Here is a 21,289-nt window from a genome sequence, read left to right as displayed (position 1 = left end):
AATTATTGAGCTAGCTTCATTGGTTAAATAAAATAAAATAAATTAATTTAAAAAAAAGGCTACTTGAACATAAGTTCATGAAAAAGTATTTATACTTGATGGACTTCACTGATTCTAATAGAGATTGTAGCTATAACATTACTAATCATAATACAAGGGAATGATAGAAATATATTCATGTGTTTAGAAATTATCAGGAAAATGGCAAAATATTGGCCATGATACACCGCCATTTTGAATAATTAATTATATATAATGGCATGGGTTTTTATCATTTCTAAATATGTAGGCATATTATTAAGGAATACCGTAATGTGTTTGTCATACTAAGTTTCCCTTTAGTATTTATTTCCATTGTTGCTGAAACAAATATTTAATACACCCCATTTTTCTATGTTCAAATGTGTAGGTCCTCCGTTAATTCAGTTAAAAGATTATTAAAACAAAATGTTTTAAAAAGAAAGGAAAAGAGCAATTGCAGGTGGTAACTACAATTATACAGAGAATTTTGAAAATATTCAAAGTTGAAAGAAAATAAATCGCATCTACATCACCAATCTGATGGTAGTCTGCTGCTCCTCGGCTACATGGTTACTTTGGTGAAAACATCGTATTTGCAACCGAATCGGTGCATGCGTCCATGCCAGAGGGGTTGCAACATCATACTGATAAGTGGGCTCGTGCTGCCAAGTTGTTTGTAAATTGTGACTCGATTTTGTAATCACTGAAATAACATTACGTAACATCTCAACGCGTGGAGTTTCATTTGTTTCCTCCTCCCCTTCTGGTTGCTTCCATTTTTTTGTCAGTCAGTGTAACAGATAATCATGTGCAAAGTTTAATTTTGTTGTAATATGATATTTCATAGCACTTAACTTCCTTGACAGATATTTGTGGTGCAGTCCTATTTCAACATTCTCTCCCAGACTATGTCCATGATGTTCGTCAGAGGAGTTGCCGAGATTGCGGAGGCCTTAGTTTCCGTGAAAAGACTTCAAGTAAGTCAACTCAGGACTGTACTTCTTCTCATCATCACCACCATTATTTTCCAGCTCCAGTTTCCTGGGTGTGGTGTACAAGTGCTTACCACTTCTTCCTGTCATAGTATAGGTGTTGGTGGTGATTATTGTTTTAAGAGGAAGTACAACTAGGCAACCATCCTCTGTCAAAGTATAGTTTCTGTTCCTCTTGACATTCCTCTTGCTGACTCTCTGATTTCACTGTTTCTATCCATCGATTCCTTGGCCCTACCGGCCTCTCCCTTTTCACTTCTCAGTCAGAGTAATTCCTTCCTATTTTCCTTCTGTCTATCCTCATAACATGCTCAAACCATTGTAGCCTACGTGTTCCTAAAAGCTCGGTGACAGGTATTTTGATGCTAGCCTCCTTCCTGCTTGCTTCATTTCTGATCTTGTCTTTTCTGGTCTTTTGTTTCATTGTTTTAATGAATTTCATTTCTGTTGACTGGATTTTACTATTTGCCTTGTTATATAGGGTACAAGTTTCGAGTCCATAGGTGAGAATTGTAAAGCTACTCAATTTTACCACTAAGTTAGACAACTGCTGTGGCATAAACAAGTACCATTGATTGCTAAGTTGACATTATATAAATCATATTATACATCCATCCTCATGTATTGCTTGAAAACTACCACGTAAATGAGACAAGACAACTCAATACTCCAAGCTGCAGAAATAAAGTTCCTCCTCACCATGATACAGAAGACCACGAAGGATAAGTTCAGGAATGAAAAAGTGCGAGAGAAGGTGGGGATAGGAGACTCCCTACTACAGGGGATCCAGAAAACAAGACTGAAGTGGTTTGGCCATGTAAGAAGGATGAGTGCAAGCAGGACTGCAAGAAGAGAATATGAAAGAGAAGTAAAAGAAAGAAGACCAGTGGGCAGACCCAGAGGAAAATGGACTGATCTGGTGAAGAAAAATGTCAAGAAGCGAGTACAAGATTGGGAGAAGATCATGAGAGAACAGTGGTTCATGGACAGACAAAGATGGAGGGGGCTCATACACCACACCCGGGCAACCGGAGATGGTCAACGATGATTATAATGATGAGAGTTGGAATGAAGTAGGTACAGGGTGGCGCACGAAATGTCATACATCGGAAATGTTTTATAAAATGTGTAAACCTGGGCTCACAACCATGTCCTTTCGTGAACAGAAACCTTATTTCATGCGTGATCCGACAGGCAACACCACATCTCGCACATGCGTACCGGCTGCCAGTTATACAGCATGGCGGACAAAGGGAGATTGACGCGTGAACAGAAGGCGAAGATAGTTAGTGTTGTTTTATGCTGAAACAAGAGCGTAGCTCAGAGCGAGGAAAGGTTTCGTGTTCATTTCTGTACTCGGTGGGCTCCTTGCCGGCAGACGGTATACAGATTGGCCAAGCACTTTGAAACAGAAGGCAACATAGTGGAGAGAAAACGGCCCCGCCTCAAGCCGGTCCGGGGAATGTTGCTGCTGTGAGAGCGGCTGTGGCTCGGAGACCCTCCAAATCCACCAGAACTGCATGTGTTCAGCTGGGCATCTCTCGTCGGTCAATTCAGAGAATACTGCAGTCTAACCTTGATGTGTTTCCGTACAAAATGACAAATGTTCTGGACTTCCTGAATGAACATTTCGGCCCTCCTGTGATGTCTCATCGATATCCCAAGCGTTTTGAGAGCAGTTCAATCTGGCCACTGCATAGCCCCGATCTAAATCCCGGCAACTTCTTCCTGTGGGGATATTTGAAGGAGACAATCTACGGCCATAAACCAGAAAATGTACAGCAATTGCAAGCGGCCATTGTGACTTTCTTCCGAGGGTTGAGTGAGGACTTGTGCCGTAGAGTGATCGCGAACATGCAGGTTCATCTCGAAGCTGTTGTATCACCGAGAAGGGGGACATATTGAACATTTCCTGCACACGGACTAACCATGCATATGTCAGTGAATGTTGTAACGCCATTTTGTATTCAGTATGTTGTATATTACATTTTCTATAAACAATTTCCCATGTATGATATTTCATGCACCACCCTGTATGAAACATGGTCAGATTTTCTTTCTGGCATATTTTATCATCCCAGAGTAGATTTCTCACTTGAAAATGAAATTGAAAAAGTCTTATTAAGTATTTCTTTGTTTATTGTGTTATCTTTTGAAATGACACTTCCAAGGTATTTGAAGTTCCCTCCGGGAATATGTGTGAAACTGTGCCTTTGCTGGTGATGGTCATTTCAAGAGTTTTTCTGTTACTGATCTTTAATCCATATTCCTTAAACTTGCCATTCCAAGGATTTAATTCTCCTGTATTTTTTGCTTCATTTTCTGCTTTACGATTTATGTCTTATACATTTTTACCGTGCTGGCTATGATAACAGAGATATTAACGAATTTCGATTTTTGTTACTAAGACCATATCAATGCCGAGCCACGAGAAAATAGCTAAACAGAATTTAATGAAATCCACTTTGTAAAGTCGGGAAGTAAGGAATAAGGAACTACAGTCTACACTGTAAATAATTTTATTCACCCTCGTTTAAATGGTAGTTTAGGGGAAGGCGCCTAAAATTTTGAATTACCTATCTTATTGGTCCTACCGGAAAGTACTACATAACAGTACAGTTTTACCATACCGACTATGATAAGTTTGGTGGTGGTGATTATTGTCTTAAGAGGAAGTACAACTAAGCAACCATCCTCTAGATAACCTAATCAGAGAGAAAAATGGAAGGGGTGTTCAATTTAATACGTTACTCACAACGTGGACAACTACTATCCGTGAAACTTTTAGTGACACTTCGTTTTACGAGGGTGAGGGGCAAGGATGGAACTCAACTCTTTCAGTAGAACTGCCAACTGAATGGAGCTGAAATCTGAATTGAAGCAATAGTGTGATCGATATGAGTTTTCCAAGCCTTTATTATCTAAAGCCCACAAGTGTGTCAGACACGCAGACATGCATATATCATGTCTTGTTGTGACATATTTCCTTATCCATAATAATATCAACCATAATGAAATAGTTAAGTGGCCTAGCTCCTTTTACTAGGGGTGCATAGAGAGGCAGGGAATGTTTTAATTATCTTAATTGAGGAAACAGATTTTCCCATACATGCAGCAGGTCATTCAGTTGACTTACTGAGGGGGAAGAGCAACTGGTTGTTTTTTTTTTTTTCTTTCTGTATCACAGCAGTCTTCTACATCTGCTATTATTTTTCTGCCCTCAATGTGTATACAGTTCTAAGGTATTCATGTGATGTACCTGGATTTTCCTCAGCCATTGCAATGGGTTTCAAAAGTTCATTTTTCATGTATGTTTCTTTGCTTTATTATAAAAAATAACAATAGTAGGCTATTTGACATTTTGTGATTACACTGCCAGATGTCTTATGGCAATGCATAATCGATTTATTTTTGATTTCATAGATTGTCAATCCGGATCTCGAAGATAACCGAGGTCTACCAATCCAGCACTAGATAGCCGAAGTGCCATTAAAAGTTTCGCGGATAGTACTTAACTTAGAATTCTAGAACTTTTTTTTTGTTTCCAGGATTTCATGCTCCGTGAAGAATTCAGCATAGTTGATTCTCCGCTGGAGGTTCAGAAGAGGCCGTCGACTCCTCCTACCATTGCTATGGAAGACAAGAACATGTCTAACGGCACCTTGGTCAAGTTAGAGAAGAGAGGCAGTGGTGACGGTGACGGGATGGTGGTGCTGGAAAAGGCGACGGCCAAGTGGACAAATAACAGCATGGACAACACACTCATAGGCATAGATCTGAAGGCACCAAGAGGGAAACTGGTGATTGTGATAGGACAAGTGGGAGCAGGGAAGGTAAATATTTTTTTAATATCTCTCCGAGATCACAAAGAAATATAGTTATAGTAGCATTGTAGCAGTCTAGTTCACACTGGGCTTTTGTCCTACAGCATATAAATGGGTGGGCAGACGATCACAATGTGTGTGCTCAGTGTTCTCCCCAGAGAGTTTCATCAGCTGGGTGGCAAGATTGAGTAGCCGGGTGGGGAATATTATGTAAAAAATGTATATGATAAAATTTCAATTTATTCTCCTCAGTACATTAACAATATCAGACGAGTAAATATTAACTGGAAATTTGAACTCTCTTAGTGTTATTATCACAAACAAAAAGAGCCTCCATGGCTCAGGTGGCAGCGTGCCGACATCTCACCATTGGATCCCGTGGTTCAAATCTTGGTCATTCCATGTGAGATTTTTGCTGGACAAAGCAGAGGAAGGAGAGGTTTTTCTCTGGCTACTACACTTTTCTCTGTCATCTTTCATTTCAGCAACACTTCCAATATCATTTCATATGTCAGTCATTAATCATTGTCCCAGAGGGGTGCAGCCGGTACAATTCCTATCCTTGCTTGCCGCTAGATGGGGGCCTTATTCATTCCATTCCTGACCCGGTCAAATGACTGGAAGTAGGCTGCGGATATCACAAACAAAACATAACAGAGTATTTTGAACTTCTGATGTTCTACAGCTCGTTCATAATCGTGTAACATCAGGGCTTGCCACTCAGTTGCTGTGGAGAGCCATATGGGTTTGTGACATCATGCGAAATCAAGTGCTTGCATGCTAATCCAGGCACTGCTCGCACACGACACTACGTGATAGTCAAGCTAAACGTTTAAACTTCCATGTAATTGATGCAATAATGCTGACAATAATGAAGATTTATCATTTAAATAAGCAGTTTTACAGTATTTATTTGTGTTGATATTATGTTACCTGGCCACGTTACTTAGAAAGGGAGTCAGCTCTAAAGGAACACAATAAGGATACGTGTTTGTACTAGATTATTACAAATGAAAAAGTTCTGCACAATTCAGTACGTCCATAGGATTCAACCTTGAAGAGTATTTCCCTCTTCCATTAACGTATGCCAACAACAGAAGCTTTTTAATGAATATTGCAGGAGAGTCATATGTTTTAACTAACTTTAAGAAGGATTTAAAAATTGAAATTTTTTAAATCTTAAGAAATGGCGTCTTTTGATTGTAAGGCTGTATTGATTTGGTGGATCTCCCCAACTGTTATAATTTTACATTTCGGAGTCAGTACGAAACAAGGATGTTCTTAACACCCTTCGGTACCTGATGTTGGTCTTATAGGTTGGTAGTCAGAAGGTTAATTTCCATCCCTGTATATCTCTGATTGGATGTTATTGTGGTCTTCTTTTCTCCGCAGAGTTCCTTACTTCAGGTTATCCTGGGAGAACTCCCAGTAGCTTCAGGCTCCATAGCTGTACGAGGGAAGGTGTCCTATGCCTGTCAGGACCCGTGGGTGTTTGCTGCCACTGTGAGACAGAACATCACCTTCGGTCGGGAGTATGACGAGTCTCGGTACAAAGAAGTGGTGCGGGTCTGTGCGTTACAGAGAGACTTCGAGCAGTTCCCTCGAGGGGACCTGACTGTCATAGGGGAGCGTGGTTCTTCACTGTCAGGAGGGCAGAAGGCGAGGATAAACTTGGCAAGGTGAGGAACCTCAGGTGATCATGATGCTGGATTCGCGCCGCAACATGTATGAAGTATTCATTATTTTAACCATAATGGTCAATTATCTTAGGTCCGCACTGACTCAGAATTAATCACACGTTCATTAATTTAAACACCATCGAATATATTGTTCCGCCTCCTCAATACTATTGACATTCTTTATTATGTTACTAATGGCTGTACATATTTCGAGAACTTAGAATGAATACACATGATATCGTAATTGCGTATAAAGCAGACAATAATAATAATAAAATTTTGTTTAATTCACTTAAAATAAAAAACCCAATAAATTTCACAAATCGGGAGTGTATTGCATTAAATGCCAAGATTGCAAAAAAACAGTACGGTACTTAGGACAGTCTGGCAGGAGCCTAGAAATTAGATATAAAGAGCACGGAAATGCAGTTAAACATAGGAGATTCTCAGTCATACATTTAAAGACCTAGAGAAAGATCTGAAAATATTATACACAGTTTGGAAAGGAAAATTTATGGATTTTTGGAAAGAATATGTATCTCTTGGCGCTAAAAAGTAATAGCAAACTAAATATAAATGGGCTGTTGAACGAGGAGAACATACATAAGGAAGAAGAGAAGAAAGAAACTACAATTAACATAGCCCTGGTCTTTGACCCATGTTCCCCCCGTCTCAGTACAGGTTATGTAACTAGGAGCAACAACTTCTTTGCCATTCGCCGTTCGCCTTTCCCAATGGTCACTTGGCAGCAAGGTCATGCTTGTTATGGTTCGGAAGGCAGGTTACAGGTATGACTGTATACGCCAACTTTGGTCTTTCTGGCTAACATTTGAACCATTAAGTGAGTAATATCCACTAAGCTGATGAACCCGTGCTTCACTACAGAATTTTCAAAAAGACTGCCTTTGTGGTTTTCCCAACTGAAGTTAACATAGGTCATTACACTGAAATCAGTAGAAATGTACCTATTAAAAGAAATGTTATCATATTACCCGATCAAATGAAAAACCACACATTTTCTCACTTTTAACAAACAGCACTATGGTGCCTATCTAACAGTCCAAAGCTCCATTGCTGGAATAATCAGGCTGCAGATAGCCGCGAACAATCCTCTGCCATTATTCCATTAAATGTGCACACTGCTCATTCTGATCACTGCCTCAGAGTAGCTGTGTTACGTACCAGTAGTATCAGAAAATTTATGAACCAGAAGAATGGCATGGTAAAGAAGAGAGAGTTCTAACTCCCCAGCTACTTCCTGCCAATATTCAGGTAGGCTGTTATACTCAGTACGCAGCAGTATCCTATCCATCAGATATGAGTGGCAACAGAAGACACAAAAAAGCACATCACAACAAACAATGGTCAATGTAATGATGTTGTTGATCAATTTTATGAGCTTTCTATATTGTAGGCATTCACGTTTAGTTTTCTTTGAACTCTGTGATATTAGGGCACCTTATAAAATTATCCATAGCGTAGACTTTAGTTCCTTTACAAACTGATTTTCATAAAAATCTGTTCACCCATTTTCTCGTGACTTAGCAACAAAAATTCAAATTCATGAATCTCTGTTATAGCCGGTACGGTAAAATTTATAAGACATAAATGACATACATACATACATACATACATACATGCATACATACATACATTATCTTTATAGACCATTATGCCTTTCAGCGTTCAGTCTGCAAGCCTCTATGAATTTACTAAATGTCGCCACAATCCTCTGTTTGCAACTAATGCTGTGGCCTCATTTAGTTCTATACATATTATCTTTAAATAATTAGAAACTTAGTCTAACCATCATTGTTTTGGTCTTCCTCTACTTCTCTTACCCTCCATAACATAGTCCATTAATCTCCTAGGTAACCTATCCTCCTCCATTCGCCTCACACGACCCCACCACCGAAGCCAGTTTATGTGTACAGCTTCATCCATGGAGTTCATTCCTATCTTTACCTTCTCATTCCAAGTACCCACCTGCCATTGTTCTCACCTGTTCGTACCAGCAATCATTCTCGCTTTCATGTCTGTTACTTCTAATTTACGAATAAGATATGCTTAGTCCATTCAACTTTCAATCCCGTAAAGCAAAGTTGGTCTGAAAACGGACCGATGTGAAGATAGTTTCGTCTGGGAGCTGACTTCCTTCATACAGAATACCGTTGATCGCAACTGCGAGCTCACTGCATTAGCTTTACTACACCTTGATTCAGTCTTACTTGCTATGTTACCATCCTGGGAGAACACACAATCTAAATACTTGAAATTATCTACCTGTTCCAGCTTTTTATCACAAGGAAGAAGCCTCCCCGAAGATTGTGGTTAATGCAATCGGGCGTTCCCTGGGCAACGGTTTAACCGGCTGATTCTTCCACAAAGGTGCTGCTACACAGCAAAAAGTATGCAAGAGAACTTATCTACGCATAGTCCTTTTCAGGACCAACCAAGCACGGAACACTCATCAATTTCCATTGGTAACAACTTACGGATATGTCACTTGAACATCGAATCGATTTCAACTGCTAAGAGTCAATATCTCTCACGCCTGATGCTGCAGAATACTGTAGATATAATAGCAATACAGGAGACTCACACCAAGGATGACACAGATCTTTACAGAAGAGGAAGGATATATGGTTATGATCTGGCTGGAGCCATAAATGATGAACAATACGGTATTGCTACATATGTCAGGTCCCATCTCACCGACTACAAAGTAACTTATCAAGACAGAACAGCAGATGTCTTTGTTTTGGCTGTAGAGATCGCCGGCATCACTGTAGTAAATATTTACAAACCTCCACAAGTCAGCTGGCCAAATCCTCCTGTAAGATCCTTCAGTCACCCAGTAGTGTATGTCGGTGATTTCAACAGCCATAGTCATGTATGGGGATATCTGAATGAAGACGACAGTGGGGCAGTTCTAAATGAATGGATGGATCTGTACAATCTTCAGCTTGTGTTCAATGCTAAAGATCCAGGAACATTCCGATCTGGTAGGTGGTTAAAGGATTATTCCCCTGATCTGTGCATCATATCTAAATCTGGAAATAATGATATTACACAACGAAAAGTCATCAAGTCTTTCCCACACAGCCAACATATTTATTATGGTACAGAAATTCCACTAGTCACCTCCATCCCACAACCTAGATGGAATTTTCAACTTGCGAACTGGGAACTGTTTCAGAAAGGTCTTGATAACACCGTTCAGTGGATTCCCCCAATTCCATCCAATTATGAATGATTTGTGTGTGCTATTAAAGTTAATGCCAAAAACTATATTCCACGTGGGTTTCGGAAGGAATACATCCCCGGATGGTCTCAAGAATGCAATGATTTGTATGTTAAATATCAAGAATCTCACGATGATACAACAGCTGATGACCTTTTGAGAGCTCTCAATAAGAACAGAAGAGAAAAATGGCATACAACAGTGGCAGAACTTAACTTTACACATTCTAGTCGTAAAGCCTGGAACCTTATAAGAAAACTTGGTACAGATCCAAGGCTGTCAAGCACAGTCCAACGTGTGAATGCCAATGCTGTTGCATCCAGACTAATGAAGAATTCGAAAGCTAAAATTGACAAGGCACATACACGAATCGTGAGAAATGAATTGAACATAAAGAGATCCAATCTAACACCACATCCTGACTACTCAGGTGACTTCAACATTGAGGAACTTGATATAGCCTTGAATATGCTAGAGGTAAATAAAGCTGTTGGCTTTGATGGCGTATATCCAGAGTTTCTTAAAGCCATAGGACCTAAAACAAAATTGTGGCTCATTGAATTCTTCAATGAAATTCTGCGAACTGGAAGATTACCAAAGCTTTTCAAGCAGGCTAAGATAATTGCCATGCTGAAACCAGGCAAAGACAGAACCGATGCTTCTCACTACCGGCCAGTATCGTTACTCAGCATGACCTATAAGCTCCTATAAGGCTTATTCTAAATCGCATTCAAGAGGCCATCGATCAAACCATCCCTGTTGAACAAGGTGGCTTTAGGAAACATCGGAGCTGCTGCGACCAGGTTTTAACATTGACAACTCTAGTTGAAGCTGGATTTCAACGAGGTCTCCGATCAGCTGCAGTTTTTGTGGACCTTACCACAGCTTATGACACTGTGTGGAGGGATGGCTTGATGTTGAAGTTTATTGAAAGTATCTCATGTCAAAAGCTGGCATTTCTAGTGAACAACATGCTCTCTGACAGACGCTTTAGGGCTCAGGGATCAGTTCTGGCCCCCATTCTGTTTAACTTGTATATTCATGATATGCCAGACACGGACTCATTGAAAATCCAGTATGCAGATGACCTAGCGTTAGTCTTCCAGAGTAAAGGTCTTATGCACTGTGAGAATGTACTGACAAGTGATCTGACGAAATTGAATGACTACTTCCATAAATGGAGACTTCAACCTAACCAAAATAATACTGAGGTTACTGCATTCCATCTAAATAATAAGGAAGCCCATAGGACGCTACATGTGACTTTCGACGGAACCGAAGTACCGCATAACTACAATCCCAAATATCTAGGAATCACTCTGGATCGGTCCTTGACATTCAAACAACAGTGTATCACGTTATCTAAGAAACTTGGCTCCAGAGTGAATCTACTCTGCAAGATTGCCGGAAGTAGCTGGGGTGCGGACGCCAATACCCTACGCACTGCTGCACTCGCTCTTGTGTATTCTGCTGGTGAATACTGTGCTCCTGTGTGGCAAAACAGTATTCACACAACAAAGATTGATGTCCAGCTTAATGAAGCCATGAGAGTTATCACTGGTACTGTCAGATCTACTCCCAGTCAGTGGTTACCTGTCTTAGCTAATATTGCCCCACCATATCTAAGGAGGAAAGCAGCTAGGGTAAACTTGCTCAAGAAGATCTCTTCTCATAAGAACCCTCCCTTGTACGATGCCCCACAACACTCACCAACAACTCGTCTGAAATCACGCAAACCACCCTGGACTGATTTTAAAAGTATCAGTTCTTTCGACATGACCTCTGAGTGGCGACAGCGTTGGCATGAACATCCACCCAACAACGCTCACTTGGTTCAAGATCCAATAAAGAAGGTTGAAGGAATCCAACTGCCGCGTCAAACCTGGTCGAAGCTGAACCGAATTAGGACGGGTCAAGGGAGGTGTGGCTACATGTTGAAGAAATGGGGTTTCCGTTCGTCTGCTGACTGCGACTGTGGAGCGGAGGAGCAGACAATGGAACACATCGTTAAGGAGTGCCCACTTCGAGCATTTAATGGTGATCTGAGGCTTCTACACCACATGACTCCGAGTGCTCTGGACTGGTTGTCAAATTTGGACATTTCCATTTGATATTAGTTATTTTTTTGTGTACTTGTAAAGCCATAAGATATATATATCACCAATCTGACATTCAGTTCTGTTGAATTTCTTACCTACTGACATCAGTTTAGTCTTAGAAAGGCAAATTTTCATACCACACTCATTACACCTATTTTCAAGTTCCAAGATATTAGACTGCAGGCTTTTGGCACAATCTGCCATTAAAACCAAATCTTCAGCATAGGCCAGACTGCTTACTACATTTCCACCTGCCTGAATCCCTCCATGCCACTTTATACCTTTTAGCAGATGATCCATGTAAAATACGAACAGCAATGGCGAAAGATTACAGCCTTGTCTAACCTCTGTAAGTACCCTGAACCAAGAACTCATTCTACCATCAATTCTCACTGAAGCCCAATTGTCAACTTAAATGGCTTTGATTGATTTTAATAATCTACCTACCGGGCGAGTTGGCCGTGCGCGTAGAGGCGTGCGGCTGTGAGCTTGCATCCGGGAGATAGTAGGTTCGAATCCCACTATCGGCAGCCCTGAAGATGGTTTTCCGTGGTTTCCCATTTTCACACCAGGCAAATGCTGGGGCTGTACCTTAATTAAGGCCACGGCCGATTCCTTCCAACTCCTAGGCCTTTCCTATCCCATCGTCGCCATAAGACCTCTCTGTGTCGGTGCGACATAAAGCCCCTAGCAAAAAAAAAAAAAATTCTACCTTTATTTCCATAGTCCCCCAGTATGGCGAACATCTTTTCCCTCAGTACCCTGTCATTTGCTGGTTTTCATCCAACTTCCTCTCAACCGCTGATCGCACCCTCCCTTCCAAGATGCCAGTGAATACTTTGCCTGGTATACTAATAATGAGATACCTCGATAGCTGTTGCAATCCTTCCTGTTCCCTTGCTTATAGATAGGTGCACTTTCTGCTTTTGTCCAATCTGAAGGTACCTTACCGACACTCCATGCTAATCTTACTACTCTATGAAGCCATTTCATCCTTGCCTTCTCACTATGCTTCACCATTTCAGGTCTAGTTTCATGTATTCCTGCTGCTTTATGACAATGGAGTTTATTTACCATTCTTTCCACTTCCTCAAGCTTAGTTTCACCAACATCGTTATCCTACTCCCCATGAGCTTGGCTGTTCGCAACACCATCAGGCAGATTTCCTTTTACATTGAGAAGATGTTCAAAATATTCGCTCCACCTCTCCAGTGATTCCCTAGAATCAATTATGAGTTCACCTGAATTACCTAAAAACGCTGTTCATTTCCTTTTTCGCTCCCTTCCTAAGATTCTTTGTTACTGTACAGAAAGGTTTCCGTGCTGCTTGACGTAGCCTTTCCAGGTTGTTACCAAAATCTTCCCATGACTTCTTTTTGGATTCAACAACTGTATATTTGTTTTCCTCTGTTTCGTTTATCTACGTTCAATTCTGTGTCTGCATCGGCCCTTGTTTGGAGCCATTTCTGATAAGCCTTCTTTTTACGTTTACAAGCTGCTCTCACTTCATCATTCCACCAAGATGTTTATTCATTGGCATCCTTGTTTAATTTTAATTTTAGTAGTATTTATTCTGTACAGTCGCTATTAAGTAGGTTCTCTAGCAGCTGAAGACGACCTATTTACGGGTCGAAACCGGTACGGTCTTTTCATGTAAATAATATTAACACTATGTAAAATAAAGTATTGATTAGGTGGAGAACTCATCCTTCATACTTGTACTTGAACTATCAATACGGACCATAAAACTAATAGATTATATTATATTATCCAAGACTCACAATTTGAAACCTTTTCGGGCCCTTTAGCCCTTCAATGTTCGGCACAGTTGAGGAAATTGCTTAATTTTACATTTTTCACAGTATAGGGACCCCCTATTTTGTCTACTAAGAAATGTTTTCAACATAAAAAAAATGACCAAACAGCAGAAAAAAAACAAATGTTAATCAATTTCTTTTACCACAATAGTTCTTTTTTTACGAGGGCTACAAGTAAAGTAGTAGCAAGGTAGTCCAGACACTCACAGGAGATCGGTTGCCTGTGGAGAGAATTCATTACCGTATAGAACGGTTTCACAATGGGTCGAGGCATTTTGTGCGGATCGGAATGAGGTCTTCGAACATCCTCCGTACCCACCAGACATGAGTCCTTGTGACTTCGACTTGTTTCTGAAATGGAAGGAACCTGTTCGACGCCGCCAATTTCGTGACATGGTATCTGTACTCTGCGCAGTACGGCTCTCCATTGCTGTTGTCAACAGAGAACGCCTTGCCAGTGGTCCCCAATGGCTTCCTGACATTTGGCAAAAGTGAATAGATTTTGCGGGTGACTACATTGGAGGAATGTAATGCAATTGTACTTGTTAGTTCTTTAAATATTGCTACTACTTTATTTTATCTACAGCCCTCGTATTTCATTACCTTGAAACCTTGCAATTATATCTGTGGGGATGTTAATGAACAACATGATACATGCAGGCGGAGTCCATGGGAAATTGCTAGTACGAAATAATATTAACAGACGTTGTCATTGCTAAACCTTTCTGGACTTATGCATCAACCTGATACCAATATTTTTGTTGCTGTTGTTGGAACCTGTGTTTTCATTGGGAAGAAACTCCAATACAAAATTCATATCTCTAGATAACAGTAACATATAATAATGTACAGGTGTTGTATTAGAGAGCAGAGTCTTGTTCCATCTTGTTTCTGGCTGTCCAGTATAGGGCTGGTAAATTGCCTTGTTTTTGTTGGGTTGGGTTGAGTCCTTTGCTCTGAAGAAGGTGTTTCGAGTCCATCACTGATCCAGTAATTTTACACTTTTCTGTTGCATAGATTTTGATTTTAGCTAGATGTGCAGCTAAGCCGTCATGTCCTGTTTCCAATCTGAAGATCGCCACTCCATCTTTCAGTTGGAAATTCTAAATTCCCATGGAGGGAATTAGATTTTTTTTCCACCAATAGAGCATATCAAAATCAGATCAAAAATTACATGTATGGCTATTCAGGCGTTTGCTCTATTAACCAGCATTTCGTCTTAGGTCTGACACTAGACTCGTCAGAGTGGGATGTGTCAGACCCTACCCACTGATGCTGGGGTGTATGCAGGTGAAATTTATCAGGCTTCTGATTAATTTGTGATTATCTTCTTGAAAGAGTTAGCTGCCAGAGGTTCGGTTCTCATGTAGGTACTAGTGCCTTTCTTTGCTACTTTATCTGCCAGTTTGTTACCTTCTTCTCCTACATGTGCGGGGATCCATTGTAAAGTGATGTTTCTCTTTAAAGTTTTAAATTTTTTTAGTAGATGTTTAATGTCATGAATTCGTGATGAATGGGGCTTGGTGTTTGAGAGTACTGCTTGTATGGCAGCTAGTGAATCTGTGAATAGAACTGCTTTTTCAGATGAATCGAATCTATAAATTAGATTTTGTAGGGCAAGATAGATGGCTTCTATTTCTCTATTGAAGTTGTTATGATATCTGCCTACTGGAGCATATTATGAGGATAATTGGCAGAAAACTGCAGCGCTTGCTCCTCTGTCATCTATATGTGAGCCGCCTGTCAAGACTGCTAACCACTGATCTTCAGGATGTTCTTCATTTTGAGATTATCTGGGAGAGATATGTTGGTTTGTATTGATGTGTAGTCCATTGGGCTTATTGGTTCAGAGGTGGTTTCAGTTTTGAATGGTATACTTATTGCTTTTAAAATATTTCTACTAGCATTTATAGGTGTTACTTGGGTTTTTAGTTGTTCGTTGTGTCTTATTCTGGGTATCCAGTTTGCTTTTTGTGATGCTTCCATTTTAACTAAGTTATTTGAAGCTTGTGTTCATGGTGGGTCATTTGTATATAGCTGTAGTGCTGTGATTGGTGTTGTTTTAACTGCTCCTGATATTAATCGTAAGGCACTTGATTGTATTCTTTCCGGTGTTCTTGTAAAAATTCTCTCTCATTTTTGTTCCAGAGCGGTATATAATGATGCTGATATCTACCTGTTGGATGATCCACTGTCAGCTGTTGACACTCATGTTGGCAAACATCTTTTAGAAGAATGTATCAACACGTACTTGGCCAACAAGACCAGGATACTGGTGACCCACCAGTTACAGTTCCTTAGTGAAGCTGACCACATTGTCATCTTAAACAATGTGAGTTCTGCTGAAGATATCCAGTAGTCTATACTAGGCTATACACTGAGTGGACAAAAGTCATGGGAAGACACTGAATGTGATGTTAATAATGAGTTGCTCCTCCGCGAGCCCTGAAAGCGGCAGCAGTACAGCGAGGCATCGACTCTACAAGTGTTGGAATTGTTCAGTCGGGATCTGGACCCGCGCATCTTGCACTGCTACCCACAGATGGTCTTGTGTAGTTGATGCGTGGTTAATGGAGCGTACACCAGCTTCGACAGCATCCCATAAATGCTCGATTGGAATAAGGTCGGGAGATCTGGAGGGCCAATCCATGGTCGTAACTTCACTGGAGTGCTCCTCCAACCACCTGCGTGGCACCACAGAGTAGTGACATGGCGCATTTTCCTGTTGAAACATGGCATCTCCATTAGGGTACTCTAAGGCCAGAAAGGGATGCAGATGGTCTGAAAGAACATCCACATAACGTGCACCTATCAGCGCTCCCCTATCCGCTGTCGGCCAGACAATGGAGCCTAATTGGGAACATGCATCATTTTCAAAAATATTTTTTTTGAAAAGTACACCAATGAAATAGTACGTAAACGTATTACATTGTGGTATGTTGCCTTGTTTTCTACCATTAAAAAAATATTTAATAGTGCCTTTCCGCAAGGCGAGTGAAACGGCCTCTGACGTAAGCGGCGCGCTGTGACGTCACGATCCAGTACCGCATGGAGCTCTACCAGCCGTTGTGCATCAGCCGTTGCTAAAAGCCGATTGTTTATTATTCATGATCGCGAATAACTTCAAAATGACAGAAGAAAGGTTCAAAACAGCACAATCAGACAATCTATCATGTGTAAATGTCATCATTCTTGAAAAATAGTGACTTTTGTGGCCGCAGAAATTCGCGGATAACAAGCAAGTTTGTAAGTGGCGTCTTTTATATACGTGCAATGTACTGTAACCCATAGTATTAGGATAACAACGAACCTGGATAGATATCACATCACTTTCAACATTTCCTTCTAGACTGATTCCCCTATCAAAGAATAACATTACATTTTCGGGCTTTCAGCATTAGTAAAGTAAGAAATCGGATTTCAGCACTAACATAAACATATAGGTAGCATTATAGTACTAGTCCGCTTCTGTGGTGTAGTGGTTAATGTGTGCCACTCCCGGAGGCCCGGTTTCGATTCCCGGCTCTGCCATGAAAGTTGAAAACAAATAGTACGAGGGCTGGAACGGGGTCTACTCAGCCTCGGGAGGTCAACTGAGTAGAAGGGTTTCGAATCCCACCTCAGCCATCCTCGAAGTGGTTTTTCGTATTTTCCTACTTCTCCTCCAGGCACCTAAGGCCACGGCCGTTTCCTTCCCTCTTCCTTGTCTATCCCTTCCGATCCTCCCATCCTCCAACAAGGCCCCTGTTGAGCATAACAGGTGAGGCCGCCTGGGCGAGGTAATGGCCCTCCTCACCAGTTTCATCACCATACTCAAAGTCTCACGTTCCAGGACACTGCCCTTGAAGTGGTAGAGGTGAAATCCCTCGCTGAGTCGGAGAGAAAACCAACCCTGAAGGATAAACTGATTAAAAAGAAAGAAAGAAGGAAACCAAGATATATTGGTAGAATTAGAGCTGTCAAAATGGTTCATAACCCCTTTGATTTATTATCTTGACATGGATCACACAAAACATAGGTTAGGTTTGGAGAATACTTTAATAATCAGCATTATTTAATGCACTGTTTATTACTTTTTTTTTGCTACGGGCTTTACGTCGCATCGACACAGATAGGTCTTATGGCGACGATGGGATAGGAAAGGCCTAGGAGTTGGAAGGAAGCGGCCGTGGCCTTAATTAAGGTACAGCCCCAGCATTTGCCTGGCGTGAAAATGGGAAACCACGGAAAACCATCTTCAGGGCTGCCGATAGTGGGATTCGAACCTACTATCTCCCGGATGCAAGCTCACAGCCGCGCGCCTCTACACGCACGGCCAACTCGCCCGGTGTTTATTACTTTCATATTCCAAGATGTAATTGAAGCATTTAAATAAAGCATCATACATTAAAATTTAAAGTTTTACCACTAGAACAGCTGACATGGAAAAGTGATTTGAAAATTCAAACAAATTCATCTTACGTTAAAATCTTCAAAAAAATAAACTGTAGACTTTTCCGATATATCACCAGCATTTCTCCAGCTCGCCAAAATCCATTTCTCCCTAGTTTTAGCGTCTTTCGAACGTTTATAAGCAATTTGTTTGGTATGGTATGCGATGTGCTATTGCACATCGGAACTCTACACCATTTATAAGTTTTCTGCCTCACTGTCTGCGCAGGATTCATTTTAAGTCTAAAATATACCACTCAGATTATTATCCAATGTATAGACCTCGAATTTAACCATACTAGACACTAACGTAAAGTAGAAATACGCGAAGTGTATCCTGCTTCTCACAGCACACTATGTGTTATTTCGTCTGCTAATTCAGTCAACCTGTACGATGACGTCAGGCCAATGAGATCGCGTACTTGCGTGACGTGACATTTTCGTAGATTTTTATCATGTTTGGAGTTATTATTTGTATATGCTGATCACATTTTTGAATTCTGCATGCAATTTTGAATCAGATTAGCATATTTTTAATTAAAACCCCGGATCATGCATGTTCCCTATTGCGACCATGAGAACACTGCCCAGACCAGAACTGAGCCACCTCCTTCCTGGACACAACCTTGTTGACACGGAGGATCCATAGCTTCATTGGACATACGCCACACTCTCACGTGCCCATCAGCTCGATACAACTGGAACTGGGATTCATCGGACCATACCACACGCTGCCACTGTTCCATGGTCCATTGCCGATGTTCGTGTCCCCATGCACATCGTTGAGCTCTGTGTTGAGGTGTCAACAAAGCAATGCAAGTTGGTCGTCGGCTGGTGAAGCCTATATGATGCAGTTGCCTCCTTAAGGTCCTGGTAGAAATGTGTTCCTGACTTCCAACATTCAATTGGGCAGTGATCTGACTCACAGTAGCCCGTTGAGCACCCGGTATGGCTCTGCGGGGCCGACGTCATGTCTGTTCATTAAACACTTGTGGTCCTCTTGTGGGGCGGTTAAGCTGGTGGTAGCATTCTCTCTGCGATAATGAAGAACCACCCTCAACACTGTTGACCTCGGAAACCCAAATTCGCATGTGTTCTCCGCAATGCTGTGACTCATACCCCGTGCTCCGATGATCATCCCACATTGAGAGTCGGATAACTCGCGACACGTTGCCATCTTCACGACGCTGGTGTCTGTATTAATTATTTTAACCATGTTGGTTCAGTCCTGTCCGTATTGACTTATATTCAATTTCTACGAAATACTTTTCTGCCTTGTCAATACATTAAATTTTATTATAATGATCTACTGTAAATGTTTAAAGTACAGAATCATTTTTTAAAAAGTTGAAAGAAGTAGGTTTTGTTTTAGACTCCAAGGACGCAAATAGTCTAATAAATATGAACCCAGGAATGTTCACTATGAGGATATTGTCCAAAAATCCATAAGCAAGAAATTCCCATAAGACCAATGGTAAACTATCAAAAATTCTGACAGGTATTATTAAGGAAGCATTTTAAATTCACAATGGAGGCAATAGTCAGTAATACAAGCGACTTCTGTAACAGAACAAGGAATAATGAAATGAAGGCAAATTACACAATTCAGAGTCTCGATATTAAAGACATGTACTCCAACATCCATATCTCTAAAACAATAAATATTGTTAGAAGGAATTTAACAGAACATAGCAGTTTAAGTAAAATAGAGATTGAAGAATTTATCAGTTTGTTAACATACACATTAGAGAACAGTTATTTAGGATTTCATAACAAAATATACAAACAGGAGAAGGGGTTGGCTATGGGTTGCCCGGCGTCGGGTATTCTGGCGAATATTTACATGGACTATTTGAAATCAAATTGAGAAAATTAAAGGATTAATCAAATGGGTGAGATATGTGGATGACGTTTTCATTATTATAGATGAACAAGGAATAGGTCCAGTAGAAGTATTAAGAAGGGTGAACAAAATAGACAAAGATATCAAATTTACAATGGAATCAGCGGAAGGAGGATCGCTGAACTATTTAGATGTCAAAATAATGAGAAATAGTAGGTAATTAGAGTACCAGGTGTTTAGAAAAGAAACTACTACTACAGTACTATTATTATGACTTCAACCATCCAGGGCAGCAGAAGAAGGCAACATTTTACAGTATGATCAGTAGGGCCCTTAAAGTCCCCTTAAAAAGACAAGCTTTCGAAAAAGAAATGAATACAATATAGGAGATCGCGAATAGAAATGGATATTTGAAGAAATATGTAGAAAAAATAAAGAACCAGTTAGTAAATGAACACAGATCAACTTTGGAAAATGAAAAGAAAGAAATGAAGAATGTGGCAGTAATAACATTCCACAACAGACACTCGTATGGAATAAAAAATATTTTCACAAAAAGAGCATTGCCATTGCATTTAAGATAAACAACAATAATAAGGAAAAAATATTCGATTGACATAAGGTTAAAAGGTCCAGTAACTTCAACAAATCGAGAGTATATTGCTTTAAGTGCCAAAGTTGTGGAGAGAAATATATAGGACTATCAGGTAGGAGTTCAGAGACAAGGAGCACGTTAATGCAGTAAGTCACAAAAGGTTTTCAGCAATAGGTGAATATATGGAGGAGTACAGTCATGATTTTATGGAAATAGATAAAGATATGGAAATACTGCACACAACAATGAAAGGAAAATTAATGGGCGCTCTAGAGAATATATGTATATATGTAGACCAGAGAAGTAATAGTGAGAATAATTTAAATGAACTGCTGAATGAAGAAAATGTGATGTACAAATTAGCGTACAATCGCATAAGGCAGCTTGCCTCGTAAGGTCATTGGAAGCAAACAGAGGAGCATGGACATGTTTGGTTCTGACAAGTGTAATTTTGGATCCACTGTGATTGTTTTAAATTCATATCCATCCATTCATTCTTTGTTATCATGTTTTGAATTCTGGTCAGTGGAGGATTATGGATTTTTAAATTGTCATAACATTTCATGTCATTTCGTACCATTAGGGGCTGATGACCTAGATGTTAGGCCCCTTTAAACAACACGCAATATCATCAACTAGTTTGATAGAAGGCAGCTCGGGTTTCAGAAAGGTTATTCAGGTGAGGCTCAAGTGGTAGGATTCCAATAAGATATGGAAGATATTTTAGATTGAGGAGGTCAAATG

General features: G+C 40.4%; 1 protein-coding gene across 1 annotated transcript in view; it reads left to right on the top strand.

Annotated features, from left to right (window-relative positions):
* The window catches only part of LOC137502985 (ATP-binding cassette subfamily C member 4-like), a 183,546-nt gene that overhangs the window by 51,332 nt on the left and 110,925 nt on the right, over window positions 1-21,289 (top strand). The window contains exons 8-11 of the mRNA XM_068230280.1: window positions 888-998; window positions 4,562-4,846; window positions 6,230-6,516; window positions 15,825-16,008. Of these exons, the coding sequence (XP_068086381.1) occupies window positions 888-998; window positions 4,562-4,846; window positions 6,230-6,516; window positions 15,825-16,008 (867 nt within the window). The remainder of the gene's footprint in view (window positions 1-887; window positions 999-4,561; window positions 4,847-6,229; window positions 6,517-15,824; window positions 16,009-21,289) is intronic.

This window comes from Anabrus simplex, chromosome 14, assembly GCF_040414725.1.
Source record: "Anabrus simplex isolate iqAnaSimp1 chromosome 14, ASM4041472v1, whole genome shotgun sequence".
Taxonomy (NCBI): domain Eukaryota; kingdom Metazoa; phylum Arthropoda; class Insecta; order Orthoptera; family Tettigoniidae; genus Anabrus; species Anabrus simplex.
Note: the sequence above shows the minus strand (reverse complement) of the source record. Positions and strands in the feature narration are given on the sequence as shown.